At 43.4% G+C, this 13777-nt stretch overlaps 1 protein-coding gene across 1 annotated transcript in view; it reads right to left on the bottom strand.

Annotated features, from left to right (window-relative positions):
- Positions 1–6310: 6310 nt before the first annotated feature.
- LOC132397873 (NALCN channel auxiliary factor 2-like) overlaps positions 6311–13777 on the bottom strand; it is a 62690-nt gene continuing 55223 nt past the window's right edge. Inside the window, exon 3 of the mRNA XM_059976630.1 lies at positions 6311–6853. Coding sequence (XP_059832613.1) covers positions 6549–6853 — 305 coding nt within the window. The 3' untranslated portion in view covers positions 6311–6548. The remainder of the gene's footprint in view (positions 6854–13777) is intronic.

Below are 13777 nucleotides of genomic sequence, written 5' to 3'. Positions count from 1 at the left end.
CCATGGCCTTCTGTCCTCTCCTATCAGATCTGTCCTTCTCCAGCCCTTATATCACTTTCACCAATTGACTTCCAAGCTCTTTACTTCACCCCTTCCCTCCCCCCCAGTTTCACCTATCACCTACTACCTTGTACATCTTGCTCCCCTGCCCCCCTTCTTACTCTGGCATCTCTTAGTCCTGATGGTGTCTTGGCCCGAAATGTTGACTGTACTCTTTTCTATAGATGCTGCCTGACCTGCTGAGTTCCTTCAACATTTTGTGTGTGTTACATTGATTTCCAGTAACTGCAGATTTCTCTTGTTCATGTAATGTCTATCCTCTAATAGATCTGCAAGTAATTTTAACTTGACATTTGATAACACAAGCAGTTTATAAAGGAGAACTGGTTGATTGATTATAAGGAACATCACTGATGCAATCGCTTTGTCTCTTTGGTAAGATCCACTTTGGCCTAAATCACAGACTGACTCAACCATTTCAACTTCCTCGCACCTCACATCACTCAGATTAAAACATCTTTGAACTCTTCATGCTTCAGCATCTGTTTTGGGGGAATAAACTTCCCTCAAATAATTTCCAAATAATTTCTACTCGAACTACTTTAGCTCTTGCTTATTACAAACCATCTACAGTCTATAATTCAATCAAATGCCCTTGGCTGTTGATTAAAATCACCTTTAATTGTTTGGGAAAGAATCCTGAATGCCCCTATCCAATGGGATTGTGCATCAAGTAGACTGCAGCAGATCATGAAGATGGCTGACCACCATAATTTCAAAGAAATTATCACATCTATAAATGAATATATTTCTAAAAGAATATCTTTGGCAGCAGGCAATTCTACTCTCTCCCATCTCAGTCATTTTCCAACAGTAACTTCCAAAGTCAACGAGTCAACAGGTTCAAAAAGCATTATTTTGTATGTAACCGTTACAGGTATCCATCACCTTATGTGTCACAAGAGGGCGATGAATACCCATGGTGGTTATATACATGCCAATGCTATGTTCAAGATAGTGATTAAGGAAGCTTTGCTGAAGAGTAGCTATCAATAGAGACATGAGAGTTGACATGAAGCAAGAGCTTTAGGGAATATTGAGCAGCTCTTTAAGGTGAAATTTGGTACTTGGCAATAGGCATTAAAATCACCAGAAGAGAAAGACTTCTCCCTCAATGGAGAGATGTTGCGAAAAGAAAATAACGGATAGAAGGAACTCAAAGCTGGTGACCAAAAGCCGAAGGGAGGAGATGAATAAGATGATTTGTCTAAAATGGAGAAGACAGAGAAAGATCAGGAAAGGTGTCAATGTTATCTATATGATAAAGGCTGAATACACACATCTGTGACTTGACTTGAGCAGTGATGATGAGGAGAAAAGAGCTTCATGGGTTAGTTTTAGGTAAGTGCGGTAGAAGTATAAAGTTTAAATCTGACCCAATGCTGCCTCTAGACAATGACACCCATGACTGAAATAGCCATCAAACCTCGCTATCACTGCCTGACTGTGGCACTGAGGCAAACTTGAAACAGGACCCAAGTACAGAGCATCCTCCATGCACATGTGCTCAACAAATGCTGTCATACACCATTTCAGACTGTCAAAATTCTCACACCACTTCTCCATCCCAATCATCCATTCCCACCTCAAGTCTAGCTGCTTGGTGCTCACCTAACACTATCTGTGTCTTCAGGCACCAGGTTAAACTCATCTTGATAAACGTCCATAACAGACCCACGGCCTTTCACACCTATCTCAAGGTTTCTTCCTCTCACCCTGTTTCTTATAAGAACTCCACTCCATTGCTGCTGTTCTGCCATCTGTCATATCTACTTTGATGATGATATTTGCCACAAATATACCTCTGGGATGTCTTCTTTCTGAATCATGTCTTCTTCCTGCACTACCATAGTCGATCAAGCAATAGACTCCATCTCATCTATGTCCCACACTTCTGCTCTCACCTGCTCTCCCCCGTACAGAACACACGTAGAACTTACAAAGTCCTTCCACCCACACCACTAACCTTCACATCCTCCACGATTTCTGCCAACATCAGTGAGAATTTGTCACCTCGTACAAAGTCCCCTCTGCTCACTGTTCAAAAATTTGAAGGGACCATTCCTTTTGCAACTCAGTAGTCCTTTTTTTTCCAATTACACCAGCTACTGCTCTTCCCATAGCAAATTCCCATGCACCTGCAAGAAATGAAGTGTCTTTATTTTTACCTCTTCCCTTCCCATTACCCAGAGATGTAAACAATTTTCTAAATGAAAAATTAATTTGCTTGCACTTCTTCTAATCTAGTGCACTATATTTAACGTTCACTACATAGTTTCATTTTGATGAAAAAACAAATGGAGATTGGTGCTCACTTTGCAGACCACTTATGCTGAGTTGGCAGGATGACCCTGAGCTTCTTGTTGCCTGCCATTTAACCGTGCATCTCGTTCCCACTCTGACCTATCTGTCTGCGGTATCCTGCATGAGACACAACATAAGCTTGAGAAATACCACCTTCTCTTCCATCTGGTAATGACGTAGCATCCTGGATTTAACATTAAGTTCTACAATTTCATGTAAGCTGCATCAGAACTGGCCAGTTCTACAATGGGTCTTCCATCTGTAACATAAGCTCTGTATTTCCCTCTACATTAGCACAGCCTGACTTGCAGCACTGTTCCTACAAATCTGCATTTCATTAATTTTAAGTTTATAGTTTGCTCTTTAATTGCTCTTATTAACCTACGACTCTATCATCCTGACCTTAATTTATCAGATGTCCTTCCTTGGACCTTGCATTCCTTACTACCTTCCTGGTCCTTAAAGCTATTTTTCTTTCACCGTCCTGACAAAGGATCGTGCACCTGAAGTATTAGCTCTTTCCATAGCTGTTGCCTGACCTGTTGAATATTTCCAGATTTTATTTTGTCACCTGGATAAAGTACTGATCATAACATAGCCAAAGTTTTACTCAAATGATATGAAAGGACACAAAGTTGACCTGAAGCTGACACTTACAGTTTCCAGGTTTTAAAGTGCAAGGTGATTATTTCTCCACAACAGATTTTCAGTTCAGATAATGGTGTAGCCTACTACGTGTGTGTATCGAAAGATGTTTAACACACATTATTGGATGCTATGGAGATGTAGTGCAATGTATGAAGTTGGTTGTGTGATGGGAATGGATTTAAGATTAGAGAGGTTAAACTCCAACTGGCATGACAGAGGAGTATCCTGGATGAAAGAAGAATGGAAAATTGGGATCAATATCAGGACCTACCTAAGTGTGAGATCATTGTTGCGGACTGATCCAGGAGATAATTAAGGCTAGGATATCAGTAGAATAACCGGCTGATGGTGTAGTGGCAGTAGAACTGGACTTCGAGGCAAATTGGTCCCGGGTTTGAACCTGGACGCGTCCTTGCACTCTTTCCATCCATGCTGGGTTGAGTGTTAAGCTAGCAACTCGGCCTCGTAACAAAACAGACAAATGCTAAAGAAATGGTAAGGTTGCAACCTGATGCACCACAAGGGGTGGCAAGGAGAAAATTATTACAGAAATCTGTAGAATAAGGCAGGGATGGGATGAGTGAGAGTAGCTGAGGGGAAGAAATTTAATTGGCATTATTATGTGGCAATAAATGATGCAATTGTAAAAATGTCCAAGGGGGATCCAAGGGAGAAAAAAGGAAACATTCATTATTGAAAGAAGATCTCAGAGAACAGCTTCTTCAGTTGATAATACAATGTGCATTATAGTAGCATTTATATGTGTATATTGCTGCTTGCCTCTGAAATTCATTCTATTGTAGTTAATGGAATAATTTTCAGAGCAGAGTACACCATTGTGCTACAGTCCGGGGATGAACTTCTGTGCAAGCATACTGCAATTTCACTTTGCAACATGCACCTGGGAACCAACTTCACCTCGTGCTGCTCTGGTAAGATTGAGAGAATACGATGCCCTATTAAATCATGGTAGTAACCTGGTCCAGTGGACTTCAGGTGCCAATTTAGTGTCACAAAAGTTTTTACCCTAAAACAAGGCAGGAGAGTTTACTTCATGCCAGAAAAACAATAAGAATTTTTTGAATAACTATGGATCACCAAGATCATTATGAATAAACTGGTCCTGATTACTGCTTCCATTTGCTATCTATTAATGGCACAAAAATCAAGTGATTGGCATCCAAAACACAATTACAGAAATGGATCTGCTTTGATATATCATATACCCTTTGCTTGATTGCATTAAAGAGAAGCTAGAACCTGCAGCTCCCCAACAAAATAATGGTATAATTCTGGTGCTACAAGACATTTCATTTCACGGTTTGCTTGAAAGCTGCTCTTGATGGCAACTGATCTGCATTTTCTTGTGCGATACTCCTGTGAGCTCCTTCAGCTATGTATGATGATGAGAAGGGAGAACAATTTTTTTTTTGCTTTTGATGAGGAGCGCCAATATTGGAGGAGAGGAAATCTCCTGTTTTGCCATCCAGAGTGACCATCAAGAATCCCCTCGTCAGGTGCTTTATAAATAAACCGAAGCCAGGTACATCATAGCTATCCCCAAAATCAGGTACATAATAGCTACTGCCAAGCATTGTGATTAGTCTGAAGCTAAGTACATGATGGCTAACCTCAAACCAGGAACATCAGCCGGTGACATGGGGCATTATTTCAATCCCCAAATTCAGGGAACAACATGGCTACCCCAAGCCCGGTATATCATGGCTACCCCAAGCCTGATGCACAACGGCAACCTCCAAGCTGTTGAAATCATCAGTAATGCATTTGAATTTCTACACCAAACATCCTTGAGGCCTCACTTGGCTTGATGACAATTTATCTGTGACTTCTGTTGTAGGCCTGCACATTCTAAAAATTGAACCAAGAATGTCTAAACTTGTTACCAACAAACAGATATCAATTAAACTGCAAAGAAATGTCAATTAAAAGGGGCACATTATATTGGCATGAAGATACTAACTCTCTTATATTAATTTGTGTGGGTGTTTTGTTATATTTTTCATTTGTATTTCATTTTGTAAAACTTAGGCAATGTCCTGCACTATGGGTTTTAGCTCTTCATCAGGTATTCTCAGTGACTGAAATACCTATTTCAAATTTCCCAAGTGCTGAGATTCAATGGAAGTGCAGGGCACCGTAGAATCATAGGTTGTTAAGAATCTAATGCAACACTAGAAACAACAGTTTAACTGAAAATGTATTATAAAATCTTACATTTTTGCCTTTGTTATCTATGATTATTTTTATTTATAAAAGCATACATTCGTATTTTAATAGTTCATTTGGCTGCTGCCATGTTACTTCTGACCATGCACTGCATCCGAAGACACATGTTGTGGGTCAGGGGAACCTTAGATCTCCGTTTGCAATGGTTTTGCACTGGCATCAAACCGGCATTGAGGCTGGAGTTCCATTTGTCATTCCCAGGCTTTTACAGGCAGTAGGTAGGACACACATATCTACTACTACATCGTTCTGAAATGGACTCAAATATCCTTTGGTGTTTCTTTCTCAAAATGGAAGTACTGAAGTAACCCCACCTATACCCACTTCCAGTGCCACCCACTTTCATTAACGCTCATAGCATTCATCAGGTGATAAACTACCTCTAGGACACAAAGTCTATTTCCACTGTTTATTTCCAAAGTCTTGAGTTGGGTAGCCATGATATCTATGCCCAGCATCATGCTAAGAGTTGAGGAAGCACATTTTATGGACATTGGTAGGCAGGAGAGTGCATTAATTGCCAGCTCCACCAATCTACCAATCATAGAGCGTTAGAATGTTTGCCTACCTTTCCTGCAACTGAGAAGTTCACAGTTCCTTTGCTGGTGTTCCTCATGACAATAAATAACAGTTTTTAACTAGCTGTTAAAAATGAGATGACAGATCAGCACTGGGTGTAGTCATGAGGAGAAATATTACCAGAGTTGCTTGGGGATTCAGGGATTCAGACACTTATCCAACTTCCTGACATATGCAAAACATTCTTGGTTCAAGCACAGGATTATTGCTATCTGTCCCTGGGACAACTAAGTCGTGTTTGTAGGAATAGACACCACAAAGAACTTGTTGAAGGCTACCGTATTAGAGTTTAGCTTGCTTACAAATTGAGAAGGCAAAAGAAAAAAAATCTTGTAATGAAATTGTTCTGTGCGCCTATACATCCTAAACCTTCTTAGTGGCGTGTGGAACAGATGGAGTTAGATTTACTGTCTATTTCTAGTATCTGTCCCAGAGACAGCTATGCTTTTCCCAAATTAATTTTACCCTTGTTGTATCAGTTAACATTTTAAACCATCTTTCCTTATCAGAGCAGATAAGCATTTCTGGATCTGCCATGGCCAGATTTGTTTTCTTCTAAGCCTTGCTGTGCACTGTAACACATGGCTGCCCGCAGCCCAGCTCTTTGATTAGGTGGTCTTCTGTAAACTCCTCGAGCTTCTTTGCTGTTCAGTACCATGGCCCTGTACGAACTGTTGAAACAAAAAAAGAAAGGAAGAAGACATCTTTTTCTACTCTTCACTCGCAGAACTGTCATCCAGTGCACTTACTGTCTCCATGCCAACTCTGCTATTGTTCTGAAACCCAGAAAATGTCACCACAGTGTGTAGAAGAATTAATACCAAAACACACAGCTTGAGTCTGCTGTTGCACAGTCGAGGTGCTGCTGAAACGGGCAGTGAAGACTGATGATGCAACACGGAGTCCATGGATTTGGTAGATATATTGTAACCTTTATCCCAGGATGGATCACAGGTATTCCATCTGACATCACAGCATTCTGGCTCTGCATTGGTTATATGATTTTCCAGTAGCCCTATTGCACAAAAAAAAGAACTCAATCAGAAGCAATATAAGCACACCTTCCTTTCAATATTTTCACCTACCTTGGCATTGACTGAAGAGCATCATGCCAGACCTCCCTCCACAGGCTAGAGCATAGAGTGAAGAGGCAAAAGAGCCATTTGTGTTTTGTTGTGTATTTAATATTTTGATAATATTTGAGTAGTATTGTAAATATATTGTTTAATTAGTCATTCTTTGTTGATTAAATAATTTGTTATGTTATATGCAAAAGCAAGTGAATGTCATACTCCATTACAACACCAGGTCATATAAATACACCTTACTTATGTAACAGCGAAGAGTACACATTTATCCCAGTTTCCCCGTGTTTTTCTTAATTTATGGGGTTACAAAACAGAACAGTGTTCAAAGTGTAAAGTACATTTATTATTAAAGTATACATTATAAAACCTTGAGATTAGTCTAATAGGCAGCCATGAAACAAAGAAACCCAAAAGAACACATTAAAAAAGACTTTCAATCACCCAGTGTTCAGAGATATAAAAAGATCATGCAAACAATAAACACAGCATCTAGTGTTCTGAACTGAATCTACAAGGACAGTTCATCCACAGACCCTTAGTTTAGTGCAGAGCAGAGCAGTGAGCTGAACTGGCCCAACACCAATCTTGGGCCCCGAATCTTGACCTTTTCAATCTGGCCCAGGACCTAAATGGTCATTCTAACATTGGGTTCAGTCATTTAGGTGAGCTCCGGGGCGATGACCCCGCTGCCTCGATTTGGCCTGTGCCCGACCTTTTCAAGTTGACCCAGCACTTAAGTCGATTGTGCCTCGGGTCTTCCTTGCACTTGGCGACGGGCCTGCTACCTTGCCTCTGTTCTGCCAACACATTCCCTTACCACTGCAGAGAAAAATTGCTCACAGATTGGCAGAGGGCCTTGAATCTGTCTTGGGGTGTAAACCATTTCAACTTGCACCTGTATGGGAGAGAGTTTACCCCCTCACTGATCATCAACCACTGGTGTCCATTTTCAATCCATGGAAGGGATGCAGAGATGAACTCTGTTTCTTGGAGGACACAATTAAAAGACTGAATTCAAGAGAACAACTAATCATGGAAATGCTAATGGATTGTCCTGTTTACCCTTGGATAAGGAAATACTTGAAAAAAATTACAATAGAGGACATTACTGTTGATGTACAGTATTCTCCCTAATGCAAATGAAGAGTCTCCCCAATATGGCAGAGATGATCCAAAGAGAAACCAGAACAGACCCCGCACTGTCTCATGCCTACATGGCCACTCAAAATGGCCAGAATGTATAGCAGAAATTCCAGATCCCCATTTTTACCAGCACCAATATAAATTTGCCCTTAATGGGGGGTTGCCGTATGTGGGGTTTAAGAGTTGTTTTAACATCCAAGCTAAGAGAAGGGACAACTGTACATGTTGGTCATCCAGGTGTGGTCAAAACGAAAGCATTGGCTCAAAACTTTGTCTGGTGGCCTGGGATTAATCAGCAGATTGAGCACCTTGCCATGCACTGTTCAGGATGCCAACACCTCTAGGAGATGCCAAGGGCAATGCATCCTGGGGATGGCCTGTATTGCTATGGCAGAGGGTTCATATGTATTTTGCCAGACTATTCATGAGCTCAAATTCCTTGGTTGTAACGGATGCATGGACAAAGTGACCATAAGTGTTCCCAAAAGCTTCTACTATAACCTTGCACCTGTTGATTAGTTGAGAAGCCTTTTCTCAAGGACTGATGTTCCAGAACACTTAGTCAGTGACAATGGACCACAGTGTGTTGTAGAACAGTTTCAGTCATTCCTGAAAATGAATGGAATAAGACATACTGCACCCAGCTGCAAATGGTTTAGCGGAAAAGGGTTGCCCAGAGTATAAAGAACACACTGTGAGCAACGTCAGTAGAACACACTGCAACGACACTGAATTAGAATCTCAGCAATTCCCTTCTTGCATATTGTAATGCAGCACATAGCACAACCAACAACTCACCAGCATGCTGTTCTTGGGTCATCCCTTGTGTACTTGGATCTCATAATCTTATAAACCTCTATCAGATCTTCCCTCAGCCCGCACCACTCTGGAGAAAACCCAGTGCCTCATGAAACCACATACCCTCTAAACCAGGCAGCACCCTGTTAAATTTTGTCTGCACCCTCTCAAAAGCCTCAACATACTTCCTCCAGTGGAGTGGCCAGAACAGAATGCAGTAATCCAGACATGACCTAACCAGAGTTTTATCACATTGCAATATAACCTTCTGACATTTGAACTCAATGCATTACTGAATAAAAACAGGCATTCCATAAGCCTTCTTAGTCACTCTATTGACCACTTTCAAGGAGCTATGAACTTGGACCCCAAGATTTCTCTGCTCAGCAACACTGTTAAAGGTCTTGACCTTAACAATGTACTGCCTCCTTGCACTTTCCCTTATAAGGTGCAACACCTCACATTTATCTGGGTTAAACTCCATCTGCCATTTCTCTACTCATATCTGCAACTGATCTATATTGTGCTGTATTCTTTGCCAGTCCTCTAAACTATCCACAAGTCCACCAATCTTGGTATCGTATGCAAACCTACTAACTCACCCATCTACATTTTCATCCCGGTCATTTATGTATATAAATCACAAACAGCAGAGATCCCTGTGGAACACCACTAATTACAAACCTCCAGCTCAAGTGCAGTAAGTTCCTTTGACCACTTCCCTTTGTCTTCTATATGCAAGCTACTTCTGAATCCAAATGGCCAATTTGCCACAAACCCCATGCATCCTAATCTTGAGGATTAGCCTCCCATGAGGGATTTTGTCAAACATCTTACTAAATTCTGTGTAGACAGCATCCTCTGCCCTACCCTCATCAATCTCTTGTCACCTTGTCAAAAAAAAAAACAATTCAGTTGGTAAGACATGACTTGTTTATTTAATATTTCAGTAATATTCGAGTAACATTGTGATGCACCATCAATAACTCACTCTGAGACGTAAGGCGAGATATCGGCTTTTATTGACTGAAGAAGGAACCAGCAGTAAGTGACCATCATATTACATCCTGGAGAATGAGGCAGAGGATCAGACCTCAATCGCATTTATACAGGGGCCTGTGGGAGGAGCCACAGGAGCAGTCAGAAGGGGGCGTGTCCAGACAGGCACATACTTCACCACATTCACCCCCCCCTTTGTTTGAAAGAGTCCCCATGTGGCGAAGTTTCTTACAGGTCAAGTCTATCAGGTGGTTGAATCTGTCGCTGCGATCTACGTAGCACCGGCTGTGATCGCATGGATGCCGGCAACATTGGTGATTGCACAGGAGACGGAGGTTGTGCTGGTTCCAGCTCATGCATGTGCGAGGCCCCTGGTATATAAGTGTCATGAGGAGTCCATGTAGGGCCTGGTGAGTGCGGTGTCACCTCGGGTATAGGGTTCATAGTTACCGGAGAGTGTTCAGGGTAGTGGTCTGCTGCACCAGCGGGCGCCAGGTCGCGGATGGAGACCGTGTCCTCCCGTCCATCAGGTAAGACCACGTAAGCATACTGGGGGTTCGCATGCAGAAGGTGAACCCTCTCGACCAGCGGGGAGTATTTATTGCTCCTCACATGTTTCCGGAGCAGCACTGGCCCCGGGGACATCAGCCAAACTGGTAGAGTGACAGACTTCCTGGGAAAAGAGAATAGGAGTTCGTGGGGGGGGGGCCACCATCCAAGCACCTGGGCCCTCCAAGGGCTTGTGCTTGGCTCAATGATCCCCTCCCTGAGCAGCCACTGCACCTCTGACTGAATGAAGGCCCTGTCCCCCGCACTGTACCTCCCGCTTTTAGTCGCCACCAGTTTACAGTCGGGGTCAGGTTGGCGAACAGCGGCGGGGGAGGGACCTTGAGAGTGGAGAGACTGCAAGAATTGAATCGCCCACATCCGGGGTACCCGGTAAGCATCGGAGGGTCGGGGGCGGGGCGTGCTGACGTCGACAAAGATGGCCGTCCACATCCGGGCATGCAAGATGGCGGCCCCCACGTTTCACCCGCAGCACTGCACTCCACTCGCAGTTTAGACTTACAGACCTTGGCGAAGTGGCCCCGCTTTCCACAGCTGGAGCAGGTCGTTTCTCGCGCTGGGCAGCGTTTTTGAGAGTGCTTTTTGTGGCCACAGAAATAACAAAGCACAGGCTTTTGACGGGCCACCGCCGTGGCAGCAGCGATTTCGCTCGCAGGAGCCGGCAGTGGCAGGGTCTGAGGCGTCCACGGAACCGGCGGGGAATCGCGCGACTGGACAGCGTCGGCGTAGTGCAGAGCAGCTTCCAGAGCGTTGGCCGTCTCAATCGCTGAGCGTAAGGTAAGATCGGAGTGTTTCAGCAGCCGCTGGCACATGTACACTGACCTCAGTCCCGTCACAAAGGCGTCTTGCACCAGCAGCTCCGCATGTTGTTCTGCCGTGAGCGTCTTGCAGTCACAAGTTCGGACGAGTGTCTGCAGTGCTCGGAGAAACTCGGCGCTCGATTCTCCAGGCCGCTGTCGCCGGGTAGCTAAACGATGTCTTGCGTAGACGGTGTTCACCGGCCGCCGGTACTGTCTTTTGAGAGCGTCCAGTGCCCCTTCGTAGGTCAGCAGGTCCCGGATAATGGAATAAACTTTTGGGGTGACCCTCGAGAGGAGAATTCTGTACATAACGTCAGGGTCAGTCGCACGAAGCTCCGCCAAGTATGATTGGAAGCATGCAAGCCAGTGTTCAAAGGCAAGAGCTGCGTCAGGGTCTTGAGGGTCCAAATCCAACCTTTCCGGACGCAAAACGGTTTCCATGTTTTAAAACTTTCAGTCAATAAAATTGATGCACTATCAATAACTCACTCTGAGACATAAGGCGAGATATCGGCTTTTATTGACTGAAGAAGGAACCAGCAGTAAGTGACCATCATATTACATCCTGGAGAATGAGGCAGAGGATCAGACCTCGATCGCCTTTATACAGGGGCCTGTGGGAGGAGCCACAGGAGCAGTCAGAAGGGGGCGTGTCCAGACAGGCACATAGTTCACCACACATTGTCAATATATGTTTGATTAAGCATTCTTTCTTGTTTAAATAATTCATTACAAGTTTTACGTAGAAGTACGGGAATGGCATACGTATGTCATTACCCTACCGTGTCATAGGTACGCGTCTCGCTTAAAGTAAAAATGAAGAGTGCATGGTTATCCTGGTTACCCAGTGTTTTTCTCTTTTGATTAATTTACCGAGTTACAAAACATAACATTTTTCTAGAACACAAGGAAATCTTGAGGCATCTGCTGCTCTGTAGATGCTGCCGGAGTTGGAGCCTCATGGTATATTCAATGGCCAGAAAGAATGCAAAGCCAATGGCTTTTTGCCTGCAAGGTTAGGTGAGGCTGCTGTCAGTGGCTAGTATCAACTAAGGGTTCACATTAACTCTGCAGCTTGTTCCATCTGACTAATCCTCTGGCATATGGAAAGGAGGAATATGAGGAGCCAACAGCAAACATGTTATTTCTTTGCACAGAACACTGCATTGCAATCCCATCCCGAAGTTGACTCAGATCTGTATCAACAGCATCAGAGGTTAGAAATGGCATCGTATTTGTTCCCCATTTCCTGGCCAAGGGCCTCTGAACAAAATCATAAATTCCATTCCTGTAATCTGGATAAGATCAGCTAACTCAACACAGATCAGCAATATATATATATATATATATATATATATATAGACGTCAAAGAACATTAGAGATTAAAAGTTAACCTCGCATGCAAACTGGGCATGGGCACAGAAGACAAGGAGGCGACTGCTGAACATGAAGCAAGCTAAATGAAAGAGTGAGAGTGAATGGAGAAACAGGAAGAGATACTATGGTTCAATGGTTCCAGTTAATATCAGAGAATGTATACAGCATACCACCGGAAATTCTTCCTCCTTATAGACACCCTCGACACAGAAGTAAAACCCCGAAGCATGAATGATAGGAAAATGTTAGAACCCTAAAGCCCCCCTCCCCGCCCATGCGCAAGCAGCAGCAAAATTATCAACTCTCCCCTCCCTTCCCCACCTGCCTCAGCAAAATGCATCATGCACCCCCCACCACCAACCATGCAAGGAATAGCAAAGCCCCCCCCCCCCCAAAGAGACCATGATCTAAAGTCCATTAAAAACTACTGTTCACCCCAACAGTTCAACATACCACAGGCTTTCGCTCACTAGCAAGGGAGCGAGGTATTGCTCCTGCCAGGGCGAGAGGGAGACCAACAGCAGATTCTGAAAAGATGGTATAGTCATGCAGTCATAGAAACCTATGGTCTTTCAGCCCATCTAGTCTGTGCCAAATTATTATTCTGCCTAGTCCCATCAACCTGCAGCTGGACCATAACCCTCCATACTCTTCCCATCCATGTACTTTTCCAAGCTTCTCTTAAATGTTGAAATCGTACCCATATCCACAACGTCTCCTAACAGTTCATTTCATACTCTCATCACCCACTGAGTGAAGAAGTTCCCCGTCATGTTCGTCATTTCACCTTTCAGCCTTATCCCATTGCCTTGAGTTCTAGTCTCACCCAACCACAGTGGAAAAAGTCTGCATGCATTTACCCAATCTATACATCTCATAATCTACCAAATCTCCCCTCATTCTCCTTTTCTCCAGGGAATAAAATCCTAACCTATTCAACCTTTCCCTATAACTCAGATCCTCAAGTCCTGGCAACATTCTTATAAATTGTCCCTGCACTATTTCAATCTTATTTATATCCTTCCTGTAGGTCGGTGACCAGAACTGCACTCAACACTCCAAAATGGACCTCTCCAACATCGTATACAGCTTCACCATAATATCGCAACTCCGGTACGCAATACTTTGATTTTGATTTCAAAGTTTCAGAGGAAGAGTTGAAAAGCA

The sequence above is a fragment of the Hypanus sabinus genome, chromosome 8, assembly GCF_030144855.1.
Source record: "Hypanus sabinus isolate sHypSab1 chromosome 8, sHypSab1.hap1, whole genome shotgun sequence".
In the NCBI taxonomy this organism is placed as follows: domain Eukaryota; kingdom Metazoa; phylum Chordata; class Chondrichthyes; order Myliobatiformes; family Dasyatidae; genus Hypanus; species Hypanus sabinus.
This window is presented reverse-complemented; position numbering and strand designations above follow the sequence as displayed.